The sequence below is a fragment of the Mustela putorius genome, unplaced genomic scaffold (genome assembly GCF_011764305.1).
Source record: "Mustela putorius furo isolate JIRA1106 unplaced genomic scaffold, ASM1176430v1.1 tig00000083_pilon_pilon_pilon, whole genome shotgun sequence".
Lineage (NCBI taxonomy): Eukaryota > Metazoa > Chordata > Mammalia > Carnivora > Mustelidae > Mustela > Mustela putorius.
This window is the reverse complement of record NW_025421273.1, coordinates 11,573,537-11,595,906: the sequence shown is the minus strand read 5'-3', so window position 1 is coordinate 11,595,906 and position 22,370 is coordinate 11,573,537. Positions and strand designations below refer to the sequence as shown.

The 22,370-nt window shown below is 45.0% G+C and overlaps 1 protein-coding gene across 1 annotated transcript in view; it reads left to right on the top strand.

Annotated features, from left to right (window-relative positions):
* POLN (DNA polymerase nu) overlaps positions 1-22,370 on the top strand; it is a 156,925-nt gene that overhangs the window by 16,299 nt on the left and 118,256 nt on the right. Inside the window, exons 3-6 of the mRNA XM_013045794.2 lie at positions 9,874-9,953; positions 12,216-12,716; positions 14,583-14,776; positions 20,476-20,588. Coding sequence (XP_012901248.1) covers positions 9,874-9,953; positions 12,216-12,716; positions 14,583-14,776; positions 20,476-20,588 — 888 coding nt within the window. The remainder of the gene's footprint in view (positions 1-9,873; positions 9,954-12,215; positions 12,717-14,582; positions 14,777-20,475; positions 20,589-22,370) is intronic.

The following is a 22,370-nucleotide window of genomic DNA, read 5'->3' as shown; positions in this document are numbered from 1 at the left end:
AAAAACTGATAGGAATAAAAAAGAAATAGTGATAGCAATAATGAAATGCCTCTGGTAGCTTCAGTGTGAGTCTCACTTGAGAAAGATTTAGGGCCGTTAGCCCATCTTGTGAACTCTCTTGTGATGCTCTTCAAATACCCTATAAAATTGTAGTTTTCACAAATTTTATTGAGAGGTGATGGGGAAAAGATACTATTTTTCTTTTAAGTGTTACTGGATTTCGAAAAATCGCATACATTTCACAAAGATTCTGTATTGTCTGTTGCTGAACAACGCTGTTACTACAAACTTAGTGACATAAAAGAAGGCATATTTGTTATCTCCCAGTTTTTGTGGGTCAGGAGCCTGGGCATAACTTGGCTCCATCCTCTGCTGGGCTAGAATGCAGACATACCTGCAAAAGCTCAGATCTTATCTGAAGCCCAAATGGGAGGCATTTGCTTCCAGTTCGCAAGGTTGTTGGCAGATTTAGTTCCTTGTAGGCTCCTGGGCTGAGAGCCTCGGTTCTCCCCAGCTCTTCACTTTAGTAACCCACCCTCCATTCCTTTCCACGTGGTTCCCCTGAGGCGCAGCTTTACTGATAGCAGCTTGCTTTTTCTCTGGTGAGACTACATCACAGTCTTCTGCAATGTGATTGTGAACTTCTGTCACAGGTGCTGTACTGTGTGTGTGATGAGTAAGCCAGAAATCCCACCTGCACTCAAGGGTGTGAGTACTAGGAGGCAGGGGTTGTGGGACCACCCTGGAATCCGTCTGCTACAGACTTCTCACCAGTTTTAGTTCTTACTTAATGTGGATTTAGTTAAGTTGGGTTGCTGGTGGATTGTTGATGCATGATGCTGGACCTGAGATTTAGTTGCTTCCTGGACTCTAGTCACACACTGAGCTGTGATTGTGTCACACCCTTATCTCTTTTTAAATTTAATTTAACTTTATTTATTTGAAAGACAGAGATAGTGACAGAGATAGCGAGAGAGCACGAGCAGGGAGGAGCTGGAGGAACAGGCTCCCTGCTGAGCAGGGAGCCCAACATGATGGGCTTGGTTCCAGGGCTTCGGGGACCATGACCTGAGCTGAAGGCAGATGCTCAGCCCACTGAACCACCCAGGCACCCCGACCCTTACTCTTAAAAGGAGAATACTGTAAATCCGCATTTCATTTCTAAAGCCCATTTTGTACTAAATAAATATAAAAATCGAACTCATAAATCAGTGAGAGTAACTACAGATATTTGTTATTACAAACAAGTAAAACCAAACATTAGTGTTATATGTCACTTCAGGGTTTACATGTCTTACGTGCTGGGCTGAGGAATGTCAAGATGCACACCCAATAAGGGTTGGACTGTGTACGTCTTCTTGCTGCAAGATTGGTCTTTTTTTCTTTTCTTTCTTTTTTTTTTTTTTTTAAGATTTCATTTATTTATTTGTCAGAGAGAGAGGCAGACTGGCAGGGAGAGGCAGAGGGAGAAGTAGGCTCCCTGCCGAGCAAAGAGCCTGACTCAGGACTCTATCCCAGGACGCTGGGACCACAACCCAAGCTGAAGGCAGCCGCCCGACTGAGCCACCCAGGTGTCCCAGAGTGATCTTTATTTAAAACCCCTATGCTATGGGGCACCTGGGTGGCTCAGTCATTTAAGTCATTTAGGTTGAAAGCTCAGTCTGCTTTCAACTCGGGTCATGATCTCTGGGTCCTGGGATCTGACCCCATGTGGGCTCCCTGCTCGGCGGGAAGCCTGCTTCTCCCTCTCCCTCAGCTTGTGTTCCCTCTCTCGCTGTTTCTCTGTCAAATAAATAAAATCTTTTATGAATACATACATACTTACCTGTTCTCTGCTGTGAAAACACAAAATATGCAAAAACTTAAACTAGTTTAACGAATGAAGATAAAGAGGACTTCCGTGGCCTTGCATCCAGAATCTCGAAGTTTCTTTCTCTGTGAGAACTCCCTCTCTGCTCAAGGTAGGCATCGTCCTGACCTGTGGCTGTCTTTCCCACTTCCTGACCACGGGCGTTTTGTGTTGCTCCAGAGTACTTCTGGGGCAGAGATTACTTGTACTCCATGCCAGCGTTTGTCCTGCCCTTCAGACTACATGCTCTGTCTCCTTGCCATCGGGTGTGACCCACGTGCCTGTTAGTGGGATGCGTGCTCAGGTGGTGTGTGTCGTGTCCAGGGCAGGACTCTATCTTGCCCTCCAGTAGGAACCCTCCTTTTGAACTCTGCACTTGAAGCTGTGTCCTGGAGGATTGCACGACGTGTCGGGAGCACCCCAGTCCTGGAGAGGCTGCATGAAGCATGTCCAGCCAGCTGAAAATACTCCCCTCAGAACATGAAAGAGAAATAAACTTTGTTCTTCCAGCCGTTGTCTTGTTGGGTCTTTTGTGACTGTGGCTTAGCTTTGTACTTCAATCCATGCACCTTTAAAACTACATTGAAAAGTGAGTTCAGGGCGCCTGGGTGGCTCAGTGGGTTAAGCCGCTGCCTTCGGCTCAGGTCATGATCTCAGGGTCCTGGGAACGAGTCCCGCATCGGGCTCTCTGCTCAGCAGGGAGCCTGCTTCCTCCTCTCTCTCTCTCTGCCTTCCTCTCTGCCTACTTGTGATCTCTCTTTCTCTCTCTCTGTCAAATAAATAATTAATTAAAAAAAAAAGAGTTCATTTCACTTAAATTTTTTTTGTCATTTGATGGGTCAGTAATGCTGTTGAAAGCTTTTGGTAATTATGAGGGAGGAGTTTGCAGGGCGGCCCAGGGTTACCAGCTGACCCGTGGCCATGTCCAACGCTATATGGAGGAGTCATCACGTGTTATTAGAAGATGTCTCTGATTTGTCTGAGTAGCTATAGAAATCAAATAACGTTTTCTGGTACAATTGTTTTTTATTTTATTTTATTTTATTTTATTTTATTTTTTTAAAGATTTTATTTATTTATTTGACAGAGAGAGATCACAAGTAGGCAGAGAGGCAGGCAGAGAGAGAGGAGGAAGCAGGGTCCCTGCTGAGCAGAGAGCCCGATGCGGGACTTGATCCCAGGACCCTGAGATCATGACCTGAGCCGAAGGCAGCGGCTTAACCCACTGAGCCACCCAGGTGCCCCCAATTGTTTTTTATTTTAATAGCTTAGATGTGAATTTGGTTTTCCAGTAAAAGAAAAATACATATATATGTGTGTGTGTGTGTGTGTGTGTGTGTGTGTGTGTGTATTTATATATATGTGTTTATAATATGTACATATATGTATGTGTGTATTTTTTTTTTAAGATTTTATTTATTTATTTGACAGATCACAAGTAGCCAGAGAGTCAGGCAGAGAGAGAGGGGGAAGCAGGCTCTCTGCTCAGCAGGGATGCTGAGGCAGATGTGGGGCTTGGTCCCAGGACCCTGAGATCATGACCTGTGCCGAAAGCAGCGGCTTAATCCACTGAGCCACCCAGGCGCCCCGTGTGTGTGTATATTTTTACAGACATTACAAAGTAATACAGTTTGAGACCCCAACGGAAAATATTCATGAAAATCCAGTTCATTAATGTGAAGGGTGTCTTTATCCCACCATCCAATAGAAATCCTTGCGATTTCAAGGACAGATAACATAAAATTAAATGACTAAGCAGATCTGTCTCGATTATGTTCATTATAGTCAAGAGTATGATGGATAAACATGTATTATTTTTATTTCTATGAAATAAACATAAAATCCTTAGGTCCAGTCACTTGGCAAGCCCCTCTAGGTGTTGGATGTCAATCCCTACTGCCCTCGTACAAGCCTGCCTTCCTTCTCACTCGGATTTTGGCAGTGGCTTCCTCATTGCTGTTTGCCTTCATTATTGCCCCTTGTCTTGCCCTCATGCCTTTGCTAGAACTAGCTCAGCTCTTGTCCCTGCCCTCTGCAGATTCACCTACAGAAACATCCCATGTGCTCAGAGAGATTCCTGCTTGCCCTGTTCAGTCTTGTTTTTTTGTTTTTGGTTTTTTTTTTTCCCCCAGTCTTCTGCCCTACCACCTCCCTCTCTTACTTTACACCCTAGTCAGATTTGGCTGCAACCTCCAAACATGACATTTTCCAGTATCATCCTCTACTTAATACTTTACTTTCTCTTTAATTCAGTTCAGTGGTGAGAGCAGCATTTTACAAGGTCCTGCTCAAAATACTTTTTGTGGGGTACCTGGGTGGCTCAGGTAAGTGTGTGCCTTTGGCTCAGGTCATGATCTCAAGGTCTTGGAATAGAGTGCCATGTTGGACTGCTGGCTCAGTGGGGAGCCTGCTTCTCCCTCTCCCCGCCCACCCTGTTCCTGCTCTCTCTCAACTCTTTAAAAAACTCTCAAAATGCTTGAGAGAGAACGCATGGGTGAGGGGAAGGGCAGAGGGAGAGGAAGCAGACCCTCCCATCCCCTGCTGAGTGTTGGACTGAATGTGGAGCTCCATCTCAGGACCCCGAGAACATGACCTGAGCCTAAATCAAGAGTTGGGTGCCCTGCTGACTGAGTCACCCAGGCCTGTTGCTCAGAACACTGCCACCAGCATGCCTTTTTAATGTGAACTGCACTGCGTTCGCCTGCAGCTCCAGTGAGCACACTGTGAGATGGACGGCTTGTTTGGGTGGACCTCTAACTGCTGGTGTGCTTCCAGCTATGAGGCGGGCTGAGCTGTTCTCTCCTTGAATGCTGCCACAGCTGGACTCACCTGTGGATTCCTCTCATGGATGTGTAAGAGCTTTCTACACACAACACATATTGAAGGACTTTTTTTTTTTTAAGATTTTATTTATTTGATGGAAAGAAAGCATATGCAGTAAGAGCAGCAGAGGCAGAGGGAGAGGCAGTCTCCCTGCTGAGCAGGGAGCCTGATCTAGGACTCGATCCCAGGACCCCAGGATCACGACCTGAGCCGAAAGCAGACGCTTAACCAACTGAGCCACCCGGGGGCCCTTGAGGGACTTCTTTTATATATGTTGTAAATATTTTTCTCGATACTTTGGGAGGGTTTTTTTGTTTTGTTTTGTTTTTTGTAATAGTTAGGAAATTCTTTTAAACAAAACGAAAATAATCCCACATGTAAAAAATATTTTCTTTAAATGCTTATACACACAGGTAAGTAGTGAAAGGGTTCATCTGCACGTTGTTTTCTTAGTTCGGACTTAATGCTGTGTTTGTTGAACTCTCCCCTTGTTACTAACCCAAGCTATAAACTTAGTTTTTCCCTTTTATGTTTTTGTCCATTTCTTTCTGTGACTAATTCTAGCTTGCATATGTGGCTGTGCTGTGCCATCCAGACCCCTTTCCGCCTGCAGTGGGGTTGACTGACGTCTTCTTGCAATGATACTGTACGGGAGCATCCCCTTCACTCAGTCCTTCCGTCCCCCCATCAACTTCCTGTGGGCGAAGCTCAGTCTGGTTCCCGGGAACCTAATCTGCTACAGTTGTTGCCAGGAGTGGTCTGAGCACACAGTGTTGTGGTATTTGACTGGCACTGATGACCATCATAGGTGGTAGGCAGACTAGGACTGGCAGCAGTGCAGTTGCAACTTTGGGGATGGATGGTGTGGCAGACAATGGTATTGGTGGCTGTGGCTAAGAAGAATAAATCCTTAGGAAAAAGACAAGGGCTGAGAGTGATTAGCGGTTAAAGGCTAAATGTGGTAATCAGGGGGCTTCCCTAGTAGTCTACAAAGAGACCACTCAGCCAAAGACCAGTGCTTAGTCCTGATACTTGGAGAGCTCTAGAAAAGGTTGGCTTCTCAGCCTAGGCAGGTGTGCTACCTCAAGGTCAGGGCCTTGATCAGGAAGAGGGACCAGACCCTGAGATCTGTCATGGGAACATGTGGATCGGCATGTTCAAATCCTGAATCCCAGATGCCTCTGGGGCATGCAGAAGTGTCTACTCTGTTAAGGCAGTGTCTCATTTTCCCGCCATTGCTGAAGACCGTACGGGATGCTTGTTGTAGAAGGAGGAATTTTTGCCGCCTCTCCTGGCCATAAGTCAGCAGCCTAGCCAAGAAGGGCCAATTGGGCCTGTTGAAGCCCATGAGACATGTGCCAGTCAGGTGAAACAAACCATAGGGTAATTTGAACAGGGAAAGGTACAGCATGTTAGCTAGTAAGGGGATTAGCTACCAAGGAGTAAAGAACTATACACAGTAAAGCAGACAGAGCAGCTCCCTGAGGTAGAGGGTTGAAGGAATAAACAGTGGGAATGACTTGCATTTCATGCACTAGTCTGTCACCTACTGTCCCAGTACAAGCACCTGGGGCTCTCAAGTGGCCATAGGTGGGGTGGAGGCCTCGCCTGGACCCAACGATTGCGCTCGCACTCACCAAGGCTGATCTAGTTACTGCCTCTGCTGAGTGTCCAACCTTCCAACAACAGACCAAACACCATAGTAATAGCATCCTTTGAGGAAACAGTCACTTGGTGGCAAGTTGATGACACTGAACCTCTTATCCCCCTAAGGGTGCATTGATCCATTCCAGGCATGGCTTTCCCTTTCCTGTTTGCAGGGCCTCAGCCCTGTGATCCAAGGCCCAGAGCCTTTGATCCACTAACAGTCCCACAAGCATTGCATTGGACTTGGGCACCCACTATACAGCAAAGGAGCTGCAGTGGGCACATGACTATGGGACCCAAGGGTTCCCTCAGCTATACACCCAGGACCACCACCCCAACGGAGGAACCTGTAGCAGGTGCAGCGTGGAGGAGTTCCCTCCAGAGGGTGGTGTCCCTAGTATGTGTAATTAAGGGGCCTATACAAATCAAAAGGGCGATGTGAGAGTGGTCCGGTTTATCATCACTTCCAGGGCTCCAGTCAGTAAATCTGTCTCCCCCAATACCTCTGGGTTCTGCAGAATGAGACTTTACTGTCAGAGGGGAAGTCCCCCGGGGATACAGGAAGAATACCATTTAAATTGAAGCTGCAGCAGCTGCCTTGTCTTTTTAATAGTCTTAGGCCAAGAGACATAGGCAGGGCGTGTGGTCCGCACCTTGCTTGGGATGCGTCCTGGTCATCAGAAGTCAGGGTTGCTGTTACATGATGGTGCAGGAGAGCATGCACTTGGTCACCTCTGTCCTCTGTCCAAATCTCATGGCCAGTGCAGTGACCATGGTGGCCAGGAGCTTACACCTCTCAGGGATGAAAGGTTTGGGTAACTCCATCGGTCAGGTAAGCCACCTAGACCAGCAGAGGAGCTAAGCTGGGTTGAGGGGATTCTAGAATGTGCATTAGAACAGGGACACGAATCTTCTTTATAGCTTTGAGACTCGCTGCTATGACCAGGGAATGCAGGTCATCCCATTAACCTTCCCTTTAAAAGTTTCCCCCAGTCAGAGGCCCACCAGAATCCTGAAGGAGCTGCTTTCAGAAACGTATCTGCAGCAAGTGGCTGGGAGTGGTGCGGTACAGCAGAGGACGGCATTGAGCCCTGTGGATGCCCAGGCTCCTGCACTAGGACTAAGCTATTCGTCACCCCACCGGCTGGGAGTGTCTGCCTGTCTGCTCACAACACAGCCTCTCTGGGTGGCTGTCTCGGCTGCACATTCCTTTCCCGGGGGCAATCGACACAATGACTGCTCGGTGCTGGCTTATAAAGTCCCGCCCCCTTGACCCACTGGGGAATAACTCTACAGGCCACCCAGGTCGCAAGCAGGCCTCTGAAATGACGCCCGGTCCTCCTGTCATGCTCTTGTACACGTTGATCCTGAGAGCACTCCCCCAATAACCTTTCCAAATGCAAACCACTTCAGAGTCTGCCTCCTGGGGACCAGGCCTGTGCCACTGGGTGTGTATAACATACATACAAAAATGGGGAGATTCAGTCATGGGTTGCAAAAATGAGATATTTTCACAGATTCTGCATCTACAAGGCAGCCAATAAAGCTCTAAGTCATTCTTTTCAGTGGTTGTGTGCTTCATGGTGTAGATGTTACATAGTTGAATCATCACCTTCTCTCGATTGGTATCTGCTTTGCTTTCAGTCCTTTGCGGTAAACCAATACACTGCCATAGATGTTTTGGTTTAGACCTATTTACTGTTGCATATGTTTCTATGAAACAGCCAATAGTGAGGTTGTTTGGTTAAATGATTTATATACTTCATACCTTTGTTTTTATTGAGGTTACACACACACACACACACACACACACACACACTCTACACACAAAACACATACATTCTGAGTTTATAACTCTACATTTCACAAACCGAGCACCCCTGTAACCTTCACGCAAATCAAGAAACAGAACATTAGTAGCAGCCTGGAAGCCTGTCTTTGCCCTCTTTGGGGCAGTCCTCTTGCAAATTATCACAAACGATGCATGTTTTTAATTTCAATAGGTGTTGACAGTTTGCTTTCCACGAAGATTCTAGCTATTCACATTTTTTTTCTTCAAGATTCTATCTCTTTGACAGAGATCACAAGCAGGCAGAGAGGCAGGCTGAGAGAGAGGAGGAAGCAGGCTCCTCACTGAGCAGAGAACCCGATGTGGGGCTCCATCCCAGGACCCTGGGATTATAACCTGAGCTGAAGGCAAAGGCCTCAACCACTGAGCCACTCAGGTGCCCCTAGCTATTCACATTTTTACCAGCAATGCCTGAAACTACATCTGTCCATTTCTGGTTGGTTCCCTGACCACCAGTGAGTTTGAGTATTATATCATGTTTCTTGGATTTGCTAATTTGTGTACTGCTTCTTCCTATCTTTTGCTAATTTTTTAAAATTCAATTGTCTTTTTTTTTTTTTTTGCCAGTGTTTAAGGACTCTGTAAAACACAGATATCATCCCTTTATCATGTTTCTTCCAAACGGTTTTCCCAGTGTGTTCTGCTCTTTCAGAAGCAATGCTGCTATCCCTATTTATTAATCTGTTGTTTTCTACTGAATTGAGATGCCATCTTTGTTCTGTAGTAGCATCTCATAAAGCCTTGGGTCAGTTTCTGCATTGTCTGTTCTGTTCTAGAAATCTTTTGACTCTTCCTATTTGAATACAACGTGAATTTGATTGCAGGGGCTAAAGAGTATGTTCTGATAATCCAGCAAGGCGAGCCTTTTATTGGTTTTTAACTTACCTTTTGTATCTGTTTTCAAATATTTAATATTTCATATGCACTTTGACATTTTTTTCAATTGAAAGAGCTCTATAGGGTCTCTAATTGGAATTGTATTAAAATTGTTTTTGGAAGAATTGGACATTTTGTGCCCATTTGGATGCTATGTCTTTTCATTTGTAGAGATCTAGTTTTATGCCACTTTATGAGATTTTAACTTTTCATCATTGAGTGCCTCATGCCTTTTTGTTAAATTTATCCTTTGTTCTTTCTACTGCAAAGATTCCCGCTGTTTGCATTTCTTGGTTGTTATTGTTGCTGTAGAGAGAACATAAATCACAGTGCTAAGAGCACGAACACCTGAGTCATGTTGCCTGGGGTTGAATGTGGTTCCATCACTTACTGTTCAGCCCAGGCTTATTAATATTAAAACAAAATTTAAAAGAGAGGTTTGTATTAATGATTCTTTACTGAACCTCTAATTGTTCCATTGCAATATTATTCATTATAGGAATTTCCTCAAACCTTTAATACTTTCAAGGTTTCCACAAAATGTTGAACTTGGGTTTTCAGACTCCAGTATTCAGTGGAAATATCAAGTAATAATTCTAATAAATGTGTCATGATTATGTGGCTCTGTCTCCAGATAATTTGAAGATCTGTTACATAAATATTTATTGCAATGGTAGTATACATTTTGGGTCTGAATATTATTTCACTGTTTTACGTAAGTAAATAATGAGTAAGTGACATGGTTGTAGAGGCCACTTTCAATGTTTAGCTAATTATATGACTTAGATTCAATGTTTCTTTAATGCATGTTTCCTTTTTGTGTTTTTAGAAGCTGCAGAAGTGGTAAACAGTTCCTGTAATGAGTATAGAGTACTTCTTGAAAATGAGAATCAATCACTGGAAAAAAGGGTAAATCATTGCAAATATGATTAATTCTAAATAACTTTTGGGGCGCCTGGGTGGCTCAGTGGGTTAAGCCGCTGCCTTCGGCTCGGGTCATGATCTCAGAGTCCTGGGATCGAGTCCCGCATCGGGCTCTCTGCTCAGCAGAGAGCCTGCTTCCCTCTCTCTCTCTGCCTGCCTCTCCATCTACCTGTGATTTCTCTCTGTCAAATAAATAAATAAAACCTTAAAAAAAATAAATAAATAAATAACTTTCACTCGTTCAGCACATGCTTATTAAGTGTCTAATGTATGCTAGGCACTGTGGCTACCACGCTTCAGAAAATCAAGAATGGAGTTCTTCTCTGGGAGCTCACAGTTGAAATTGCTGGATGGGGGAGGGAAAGACACAAAAGTGCCATGACCCCACAGGATGGTGCATTGGGTGCCATGGTTGGGGTCAGTCCCAAGGACAGTAGGTAGGAGAGACCACTTACCCAGTTTTTGTGCTCTTTTTTTTTTTTTTCTGGTGGGAGGGGGGAGCGTAGTCTGGGAATCCTCCTGAAGTGTGAAAATTCTGCCTGAGTTGACATCTACAGGATGATCAGGAGTCCCATCTTTAGAGAGTGGGAGGGGACTTGGCAGAAATGTTTAGGTTAGGAAGAAAGCTGGGGCTGTGGGACAGCTGAAATGCAGAGAAGTTTCAGAAGGAAATGGACACAACTCTCCATGGGTGAGCTGTGTAGTGTGGGCCTGAGGGGAGGGGAAAGAAGAGGTCATCTTACCAAAGGCCTTGTACGGGAGACACAGTGGCCAAGAGAATAGGTTCTGGGGCCAAAACTGCTTGTGTTCAAAGCCTCGCCTAGCTCAGTCTGACTGAAACTCCCTGTGGTAAAGTGGGGATGGCAGGATCCACCCCGGGGTTAACAGGATCATGGTTTGCCCTGAAGCTGGGGGAGAGGCCAGCAAGATTTTTCTCTCAGGCTTCTCTGGTGTGGCCCTCCCATCATCGGCTCACCAATGTTTTGCTGCTTTTCTCACAAAAGAATTTCGAAAAGCCCATATACCTCATGACATATATTTTTAAAAGATTTTGTTTATTTGACAGAGATTGAGAGAGCACAAGCAAGGGGAGGGGCAGGCAGAAGAAGAGGGAGGAAAAGACTCCCAGCTGAGCAGGGAGCCTGGTGCAGGGCTCCATCTCAGGACCCTGGGATCATGACCTGAGCCAAAGGCAGACACCTGACAATGAGCCACCCAGGTGCCCCACCTCATGACATTTTTAAGTCGATATTTAAAATATTCAGAACGAGTTTGAAATGTTTCACAGTATATAATTCCTGGTGTATTGACATTTAAAAATGATTACATTGTCATTAAAATAAAACCCCTAGAATCTAAATACTGTACTCTGGTAGCTTAATACCCACAAGCATCCCTTTAAAAACAACATGAGCAAGATATTCTTCAGCAATCTAGATTTTTGTATTTCCTTTTTGCTCTTCAAACTCCTTTTCTTGTATCCTCTTCTGCAGAATTATTAACATAATATAACTTTACGCTTGGAAGTCTTTTCTTGAAACCATGTAATATTTCTCTGTAATTAAAACAGGAGTATAAACTTAAATTTTCTGTGACCATATGCCAAATACTGAAACATTTTCCTCTGAAATTATTTTTAAAATTAATTAATATACATTTGTTTAAAACAAATACAACACAAATCTGAAAAATAAGCTCTTAATATACATTTTATTCTAAATGAATATAGTAATGAGATGGGTAGAGATTCTTTTTTTTACCCTCGGTTTGTGAATTTATAAATGAATATTGCAGAGTACTAGATCAAGACAGGAAGAGGATTGCTGTTGAGCTATAGTTTTAAAAATGTTAGTAAACAGAGGAACATATTATCAAATAGTTGTGGTGATTTCATTTGTTCTGTAAGTGGCCTTTACCTGGAAGTTGTAAATCACTCCTCTTGAGTGTTGGGCGCATCTGAAACATCCTCCCATCCATGGCACCTATCGTTACGTACTCCGGGTATGGCTAGAGACTTCTGGGACTCCTGTCTACTCCAGCCCTTGGTTCAGATACGCACTTCTACCTGGGCTGAGAAAAATTACTGCTCTAGAAGCTACTATATTGTTTCCTTCGAAAGTTTGATCACAGATAATGTGAAGCTGTGTCCCCACTTTACCTTAGACAAAGCTTACCAGAAATTAGTTTGGTTTATAGATATGTCTTAAGAATCTACATTCTAGTGAAATATTTCATGTTTTTCTACAGAATCTGAATTCCTCTACAAGCCAGGCATCAGGTGTGTCCATCAAGCTCTGTCTTCCCACCTCCAGTATCAGACTCACAGATCAGCCATCAGCTGACCAAAAGCAGAAGAACATCAGCTCATTGGCTCCTCCCAGTTGTTTCATTCCACAGTGTAACCAAGAGGCTTTGGTCCTACAGAAAACAGAGTGTAAAAGAAAGCATTTCCTAAAGGAAAATAAAAATAATGAAGAGAAAGAAATGCCTATGAATCTTAAAAGAAAATGTAGTACATGTCATTTTTCAGGGAAAACAAGTAAACATGTGGCATTGGAAGAAGGTGTTGATGAGGTTGAAGCCCACTTACACTGTGGGAATGCAAGGGCATGTGGAGACCATTTTTGTGACATTAGGTATTTGGATGATTTGGAGAAAAGCCAGCTGGTTGAGATGCTCAAACAGGCAGTGGCCATGGTCATAACGCTGATATATGAGGATGGTTCAACCCAGCTAAGAGCTGAGCAGGTTAGTGAACAGTGTTGGGTTTTGTTATTTCTTTGGCACCATAAAAGAACCCCGTTTTCTTAGTGTCTGATTTGATAAGAGAGCTATGAATAAGATTTGAAGCCCCCCCTCCCCCCTCCCGCCCAGGGCTGAGTGACTGGTAATGCATAGTTCTATTCAGATTTTTAAGAAGCTGCCAAAATGTCTTCCAGAGTGGGGATGCCTTTTTAAGCATTCCAGCAGCAACATGCCAAGGTTCCAAGCTCTCCACCTTCTTGCCAATCCTTGTTGTCTGTCTGGTTTTAGCTGTTCTAGCGGGTGTGAAGTGCTATTTCACTGTGGTTTTAAATCGCGTTTCCCTAATAACTAATTACCTTGAACATCTTCTCATGTGCTCTGTGGTGAAATGTCTGTTCAGATCTTTTGCCCATTTTTAAATTGGGTTATTTGTGTCTTATTTTGGATCTGTAAGCCTTCTTTCTATATTCTTATATGAGTCCCTTGTCAGGTCTGTGATTTGTAGATCCCCAAATCTGTGGCTTATTTTTTTCAATTTCTTACTCATATGTTTTGAAACACAAAATTTTAAAAATCTGATGAATTCCAATTTACCAACTTTTTTTTAAGATTTTATTTATTTGACAGAGATCACAAGTAGGCAGAGAGGCAGGCAGAGAGAGAGGAGGAAGCAGGCTCCCTGCTGAGCAGAGAGCCCGATGCAGGGCTCGATCCCAGGACCCTGGGATCATGACCTGAGCCGATGGCAGAGACTTTAACCCACGGAGCCACCCAGGCGCCCCTTACCAATTTTTTCTATTGCTTGCACTTTTGTTTTATATTTAAGAATGCTTTCCCTATCCCAGGTCTTAAAGATTTACTTCTGTTTCTTTTTTTTTTCAAGATTTTATTTATTTATTTGACAGACAGAGATCACAAGTAGGCAGAGAGGCAAGCAGAGAGAGAGAGGAGGAAGCAGGCTCCCTGCCGAGCAGAGAGCCCGATGTGGGGCTTGATCCCAGGATCCTGGGATCATGACCCCAGCAGAAGGCAGAGGCTGTAACCCACTGAGCCACCGAGGCATCCCTACTTCTGTTTTCTTTTAAGAATTTATGGTTTTCACTCTTCCGTTAAAATCTGTGGCTCGCTTTGAGTTCATTTTTGTGTGTGGTGTGAGGTAAGGGGCACAGACCAGCCTCTTGTGTGTTGAAATTAATTTATTTATAATAGAATAGGGGAAAAGAGCACATGTGTGCACACGTGTGGAGGTTGGAGCAGAAGGGGAGAGAGAGAGAAAAAAAGAAAGAATCTTAAACAGGCTCCAGACCCAGCATGGAGCATGATGCAGGGCTCAGTCTCACAGCACTGAGACCATTACCTGAGCCGAAGTCAAGAGTCAGATGCTTAACCGACTAAGCTACCCAGGTACCCCCTGGTAATATATTTTTTTTTAGAAAAAGATCAGTTTTACATGTTCACTGAGAGTGTGTAGAAATACAATTGATGTTATGTTTTAATCTTGTTTCTTGCAACCTTGCTAAACTCTCATATTGGTTCCAGGAGTTTTTTGTTAATTCCTTTGGGTTTTTATGCAGACATTTGTGTCATGTGTAAATAGGGATGGTATAGTTCTTAATTTCTGATTTATATGCCTTTTATTTCCTTTTCCCATTGTGTTACACTGGCTAAGGCTTCTGCTATGATGTTGACTAGGGAGGAGACCAGATTTGAAGAGTAAGATCATGGGTTTGGTTTTTGGCCTTGACTGTCATTAAGAGAGCTGTTTATTTACAAATTTAATTGCAGACCTTTTGTCTCTGTTTAATTGTAAGACATACCTTTCTTGAATAAATACATTGTGTTTAATTTGGAAACTATTTGTATTCACAGGCTCTGGTTCCCTCTGTTAAAGGAATTGCAGTGTTACTACAGAGCCATGTAAACAGCAGTGGTCTTCTGGAGGTCTCAGCCTCTGACAGTGTCCTGAGGGAAGGCTCCACACTCCATGAGCAGTATATCTACCTTGAAACAGAGCAGTCCTCCACTGGGGGCCGAGAGCAAGAAGCATATAATCAGTTTGCCAGGTCAGAAATCTCCCACTGCCTTACTTCCTGCGTACATGTCTGCTTCATTGGGTTCAATTGAAAGCCTCCCAAGCTCGAATTATTTAAAATTTAGAAGTTTTGTGTGGGTACGTGAAAATAAAATGGATCTAAATGACAGAAAGCTCTGCACACACTGGCCTGCTTTCCCTCAGAGAGCTTCTGGAATAAAGGGTCTGTTCTTTCATGGGAGCCCCTCCTGGATTTGAAACATCTCAATGAGAAGTTAGTAAGAAAAGGTTGGTCCCAAGGCCTGAAGATCTGCTGCTGTGACCACAGTCCCAAATGATTTTCCTTATCTCACTGCCTTACAGTGTTAGAAAGTAAATTGTCCTCAGTACCACATAATTTCATGTTAGTTTCAAAGCTTCATCCTGTGGAAATAGTTAGGATATAGCTCACTTGGATCTGCCCCTTTAGAATGGGACAATTTTTTAAAAGATTTTATTTATTTATTTGACTGAGAGAGGGAACATAAGCAGGGGGAAAGGGAGAAGTAGGCTTTCTTTGGAGCGGGGAGCCCAACGTGGGGCTCGATCCCAGGACCCTGGGATCATGACCTGAGCAGAAGGCAGCCACTTAACAACTGAGCTACCCAGGAGCCCCTAGAATGGGACAATTTTAGAATGAGCAGGATGTTTGAGCTGCCGCGTTGTGATCCTGAAAAGCCCTGTTGTGGATTCCAGCCTCTGCCCTCCTCACAGCTCTTAGCAGGAGTTGTCAGCCTGAAGGGGTTTCTGTCTTGGGTGGGGACATCCACTTCCGGCCTGCCCAGCCCTCCGAGTCCCAGCCCCTTAGCTGCTTAGTGGGAGATCCTCAAAACTGCTGTCCGGATGAGGTGTTCACGGGGCCTCAGGGCCTTGGGGTGAGAAGATGGGGTCTGGGCCTGGCCCTGTGGGCCTCCTACAGTCTCACTGGGCCGTGGGGGAGTTGTAGGCAGTTGCGGCATCAGTGTTGTCTTGGTGAGGAGTGCCAGGGGCCAGTGCTATGGCTGGCCCAACCCTTAGAGTTCTTAGCATCACAGGACACAATTCAGCAAAAACCATCAGGGAACTCTGAGGAACAAGATTCATTACTCACAGGCCCTAGAGGGTACACAGCACACCAGGGGCCACACAGCAAAGTCATAGCTAGAAAAAGAGAGGGTGCAGGCTTTGCCTTTAGTACAGTGTGAGGATGGGGGTGTGGGGGTTTCAAGGTTTTTCTTTTATTGGCTAATAGAAGTCCTAAAAGTGGGAGTTAGGGTTCAGGAAGGGAGAAGCAGGATCAGTCACAGGTCAGGTGTCTAGATGCCCCTGGCCTATCTGGAGGGGGACCTTCACAGGTGGGGGTGACTTTGTTCCTTGTTTGGGTGTTTTGCCAATGGCTTGTCATACAGCAGTCAATATAGATGCCTTTTGAAATGAGTGCCTCAACAATCATAAACTTAACATCAGGCATCTGTACTGCAGTAATTTTTGGTGAGAATGGGACAACATATGACTAATAGAGCAACCTGCTCGCAGGAAACCCATAGCCTTATTTTTACACTGCAATTAGGCAGGCCTGTTCTGTGGAAGACCTCTGTGGGAATAGTCCTAATGTTTGGATGGCCTTTTCTGAATTTTGGATGTATGTATCCCACTCAGTGCTCTTTACTTGGACATCTGACAGTCCTCAACACATGCAAAACAGAGCTCCTGTCTTCCTGAAACCCACCTCTGACAGCCTTTGTGGTCAAGGTTAATGTCAGCATTTGCTCTCCATGAGCTCAGGCCAACAGTCTTGGCATTTTCTTTAACTTCTCTCTTATTTTCATCTAAGCTCTTAGTACACCCCTCTGGCTCTGCCTTCACAGCACAGCTAGCAGCTGACCGCCCTTGCCCTCTGCTGCTGCCATGTGGTGCAGGCCCCCCCTGCTCCTCCTGACATTGAACCAGGCAGGGGCTTCCCAAGGGCCTGCTGCCTCCACCTGCCCCTTGGCCTGTTTTGCACCCGGCTCCCAGAGAGGGTTTGCGCACTAAGTCAGGGCACATACTCCCTACACAGAGCCCTGCGACAGCTCCCAAAGATGCCTGCAGGTCTGCCCATGGCCCCTCCCCAGGCCTGGGAGCTCCTCTTCCCCTGCTCTCGATGCACCCCAGCCTCCTTGCTCTCCCAGAGGGACTTCCTTGTGCCACTCTCCCCCAACCCTGCAGCCTGCTCCCAGGGGTCCACAGGGTGTGCTGCCCCATTCCTCTGAATCAAAAACCCCCACAAAACACAAAAAAGCGAACTATGAAAACTTGAGTCTACAGAAAGGAGTGTAATGAGCTCTGTATACACACCCATTTGGACCAAACAGTTACCAAAGGTTTTTCTGTGCTTCCTTCATCAGCCCCTTTTCGAGGAGAGGGGTAGGGAACAGGGATTAGGGAAAATCCCAGACAGTTGTTTTAGCCCCCAGGGCTCAGGAGGCAGCTGTAAAACACCTGGGCTCTTCTTCACCTGGACACAATGCTGTTCTCAGACTTAGCAAATTTAATACTCAATCCACATTTCAGGTTACCTGAATTTTTATTTTTATTTTTATTTTATTTTTTTAAAATATTTTATTTATTTATTTTACAGACAGAGATTACAAGTAGGCAGAGAGGCAGGCAGAGAGAGAGAAAGGAGGAAGCAGGATCCCTGCTGAGCAGAGAGCCCGATGCGGGACTCGATCCCAGGATCCCGAGATCATGACCTGAGCCGAAGGCAGCGGCTTAACCCACTGAGCCACCCAGGCACCCTTACCTGAATTTTTAAATGTCCTCCTACACTCGATCTACTCGGATCAGGACCAGCATGGTCACGTGTGCCATTTCTTGTCTCCGACCTCTGACCCCATCTTGCAGGAGACCCCGTGTCCTGGGCTTACCTGTTTTGTGATTGTGGGGTTCCTTGCCTTGTTTCCCTTTCCTCCATATGTCTAGAGACTAGATCTTCATCATGCAAGCCCCATTATCCTGCTCCAGCTCTTGTCTCAAGGGCACTTCCCTGGGTGGTGCTGCCCACCTCACGCCCCATCTGCGGTACAGCTGGATGGTCAGATTTAGCAAATAAAAATGCAGGATGCTAAGTTTGCATTCCAGATAAACAATTTTTTAGTATAATTATGTCCCAAGTGTTGGAAGAAACATTCTTACAACTACAGGCATACATCTCTAAAAAAAATTTCTCTATTTTTTCAGATAAAAATTTTATCTAGGATTTTCCTGAACATCACATTTGGCTGGACGCCCTGCCCTCGATCTGGCTACCTTTTGCGATGAAGTCATGTTGTCCTCACATCTGTGACATTCTGATGGAGCTGTGGGCTGAGTGGTGTCAGCGTGCTCTTTCTGTTGTGAATGTCCCCATAGTGGTCGTTGAAATCGCTTTTTAAGTACTCTCAGAAGATGGTGATTTTTTCTGTGTTTATCATTTCTTCCACATGTATTGGGTAAAATTTTCTGTAGAGAACTTTCCCTCTTCAAGAGGACTTTTGTTCACCTTACCCCTCAAGTCTTCCCTGTGGTGTTACAGCATGGTCCATAGGCCTTCCCTGCTCAATGTGCATAGCAATGCTCCCCCACCCCGCCCCGCGCCCACAGTGCACATCCCCCCTGAGGTGCATGTGTACAAAACGCCGCCCCCGTCACCAGGGATTTTTATGTCTTTCTCATTCCTGTGTCTCCACAAGCCAAGGACAATGTGACCGAGCATGTGCTTCACAAATATTTATTCAGTTGGATTTTTGGATTAATGAATATTAAGGTTTAACTTTTGTAAGTTCCAAGACAATTATATGAAGACACGGCTTCACATACCTTAAAATTGGAAGTAATAATCCCAATTCCATGATAGTATGTTGGAGATTTAAAATGAATTTAAATAAATCACATTTAAATGGAAACACACATAAATAACTTTTTTACACAAAATGTTTCGAATAGCATTTATTGCAAACCCATGCAAGGTCTTCGTACACACCCGCAGTCTCTTCGTCTTCACATTAACTGTACATGTTGGATCTTGTTAGTTCCAGTTTATAGATGATGGAATTGAGACTCGAGAAATAGCCATTAGTCAGTCTTGAGCTTTCCAATCAGGCTTCCTCTTTTAGACTCAAGTCTAACTTTTTTATATTCTGGCTGCCTTTTTGCTTGCAAACATGACACAATCGACTTCCATAACTGAGTTACAAACCACACTGTGTTTCAGCCACTTTGTCTTACAGGACGCTCTTCTTGTCTTACCTTGAGATAGAAACCCACTAGCCTGCATCTCTTACTAGTGGGCGATTCCACAGTTCTTAGGTGACCTGAGTAGGGACTTCTCATCTGCAGCAAACAAAGGCATCAGTGTGGAAGCACAGCTCTTCGCACCTGAAATCTTCCAGCCCCTCTCCCCTCTCTCCTCCCTGCACCCTTCCAAGTCTGTAAAGCCAGACCCTCTGTCCTCCCTACCTGCCGGGCCTCCTCTTCCAGAGAAACCCCCGTGAAACCACACAAGAAAATGCCAATGCCCGTGCAGCAGGCAGAACAGAATCTAACCTCTTAACCTCTGTTGGCTCTGTGTGCCGAGCTGAGTGGGCTCCTGCTTTCGTTCTCCCTCAGCCACATGCAAGACCCTCATTAAAGTACAAATACAGAGTTCCTATAAAGGAAGATTTATAGTGCAGGTCCTGGCAGCAGCAAGATAGGGGCTTGCTGTGAAAATTGTTTAGCCACTCTGAGCCTTAGTTTCCTTGTCTGTAAAGTGGACCTAGTGCCTGCCTAACAGGGTTGTGCTAAGATTTCAGTATTAGCAGTCCTTTGAAGTGTTTTGCATGGTGTCATCATGGTTAGTGCTGTAAATGATGACTCTTAAGAATCCCATATCCGGGACGCCTGGGTGGCTCAACGGGTTAGAGCCTCCGCCTTCAGCTCAGGTCATGATCTCAGGGTCCTGGCATTGAGCCCCGCATTGGGCTCTCTGCTCAGCGGGAAGCCTGCTTCCTCCTCTCTCTCTCTGCCTGCCTCTCTGCCTGCTTGCGATCTCTGTCTTTGTCAAATAAATAAATAAAATTTAAAAAAAAAAAAGAATCCCATATCTGAGGAGCTCACAGTGCAATGGGGCAAGCCTACTTTTAAGGTAAATTACGTACAGATGTGGTCCCAGCTGCGGCTGGTACATGAACAGGAGTAGAGAAGGAACAGAGAAGGGGCAACCCCCTGCGTGCGAAAGGGGCAGTTTGCAGAAATCGAAGGAGGAGAATTGCAGGCAAGAATGCAGCATGTGGTGTGGCCCCATACTGTGAGAGGATGTAGCACTGTGTGCTGGTAGAGGAAAGACAATTCAGTGGGAGCCGAGGGCAGAGTTTTGGGAGTGTGTGCTGGGAGAGCAGGCAAGAGAGCCATACTGGGGAGCCTGTCAGGGGTCCAGAGAGTGTGTGCTCCAGTCAGGAATGCGAGATGTGACTTTCCACAGGGATGGGCTCTGAACAGCTGGACGGCCTGTCTCAGCTTCATCATCTCTAAGTGCAGAGAAGTAGCACCTTCCCACAGGATCCCACTTAACCTCCATGAGCATCTTAGAAGAAGAATGTCTACATGGTAGTACTAGCAAGTGATACCTGTCAGTAGAGCAACAGAACTATTTTTCTCTAAGGTCAGAAATTCTAAATTGTCTGAATCAGTGAATTTCTTTTCATCTTCCAGGAAAGTTCTGTTTCAAATCCTGAAATGTAAATGTCCTGTTATTTGTTTTAATGCCAAGGACTTTGTGCGAACAGTGCTGCAGTGTTTTGGTAATGATGGCAGCTGGAAGCATGGTAAGTTTTAGTTTTTATAATCTCTTAAAATGAACTCTCCAGCAGTGATTCCTCCTGAGAATGAGACATGGGGAGGCAGGGACAGGACAACTCTGGGGGCCTGGCCATGTGGCTCCAAAGCCCCAGCTGTGCAGCCTTGTGCCCCAAGGGTGAGGGGGCACTTTCCCTCTGTGTTTTAGGTTGTTTGATTTTTTTGCAAATATATATTACTTTTTAAAATTTAAAATAAGAAAGAAGTGACTTATGCAGAGTGGTCAGATGGGGTGTGTTGTTACTATAAATAGTTTATAAAGCCCCTACGAATTAAACTAAAGTCTAAGGGCACCTGGGTGGCTCAGTCGGTTGGGCATCTGCCTTCAGCTTAGGTCATGATCTCAGGGTCTTGGGATCGAGTCCCAAATCGGATTCCTTGCTCAGCAGAGAACCTGCTTTTCCCTCTGCCTGCTGCTCCCCTGGCTTGTGTGCGCGCTCTGTCTCTGATGAATAAATAATTAAAAAAAAAAGAAAAGTGGGCGCCTGGGTGGCTCAGTGGGTTAAGCCGCTGCCTTCGGCTCAGGTCATGATCTCAGGGTCCTGGGATCGAGGCCCGCATCGGGCTCTCTGCTCGGCAGGGAGCCTGCTTCCTCCTCTCTCTCTGCCTGCCTCTCTGCCTGCTTGTGATCTCTCTCTGTCAAATAAATAAAATCTTTAAAAAAAAAAAAAAAAAAAAAAAAAAGAAAAGTAAGTAAAGTCCAGGCACATGAAAATATCCTCAACATCACTCATTATCAAAACCACAATGAGATACCACCTCACACCTGTCAGAACGGATGGAATCAACAACACAGGAAACAGCAGGTGTTGGTGAGGATATGGAGAAAGGAACCGTTGTGCACTGGTGGAAATGTCAGCTGGTGCAGGCAGTGTGGAAAACAGCATGGAGTTTCCTCAAAAAGTTGAAAATAGAGCTACCCTGTAACCCAGCAGTTGCACTACTGGGTATTTATGCAAGGAATACAAAATACTAATTCAAAGGAATTCATGCAGCCCTAAGCTTATAGCATCATTATTTACAACAGCTAAGATACAGAAGCAGCCCAAGTGTCCATGGAGAAGATGTGGTGTAGCTACACACAGTGGAATAGTACTCAGCCATGAAAAAGAATGGACTCTTGTCTTGTGCGATGATGTGGATGGAGCTAGAGAGTATCATGCTAAGTGAAATCAGTCAGAGGAAGACATATACCATATGATTCACTCCTATGTGGCATTGAAGAAACAAACAAGCAAAGGGGAAAAAGAGACAAACTGTAGAAGATGTTTACAAAGTTTTCTTCAAAAACTCAGAAAACTGAGCCGTAGGCAGATGCTTAACTGACTGAGCCACCCAGGTGCCCCTAGACTTCAGTTTAATTCGTAGGGAATTTATAATCTATTTATAGGGGGAAAAAACAGGAGAGAGAATATATAGATTAAAAAAAGAAACAGGGGTGCCTGGGTGGCTCAGTGGGTTAAGGAAAAAAAATTGTTTTGATTGTACAAAATTTCCAACATGTACAGAATTACCTGTGATACAATAAGAAACGTATATTTAGTCTTTGTCCCTGCTTCCTGGCACATGGTTTCTAAGGCCCTTGCAATCCCCAGAGTGCTAAGAGTGTTTTTTGTGTGCTAATGAGAGAAATAGGAGCTGGGGACCACTAGTCGGCTTTGGGATGGGGCAGTGGACAGAATGACCACGTCAGGCTTAGTCATTTCGACTTCAAGTTCCCCACCCCCACCCCCGGGGACAGAGAAGGGATG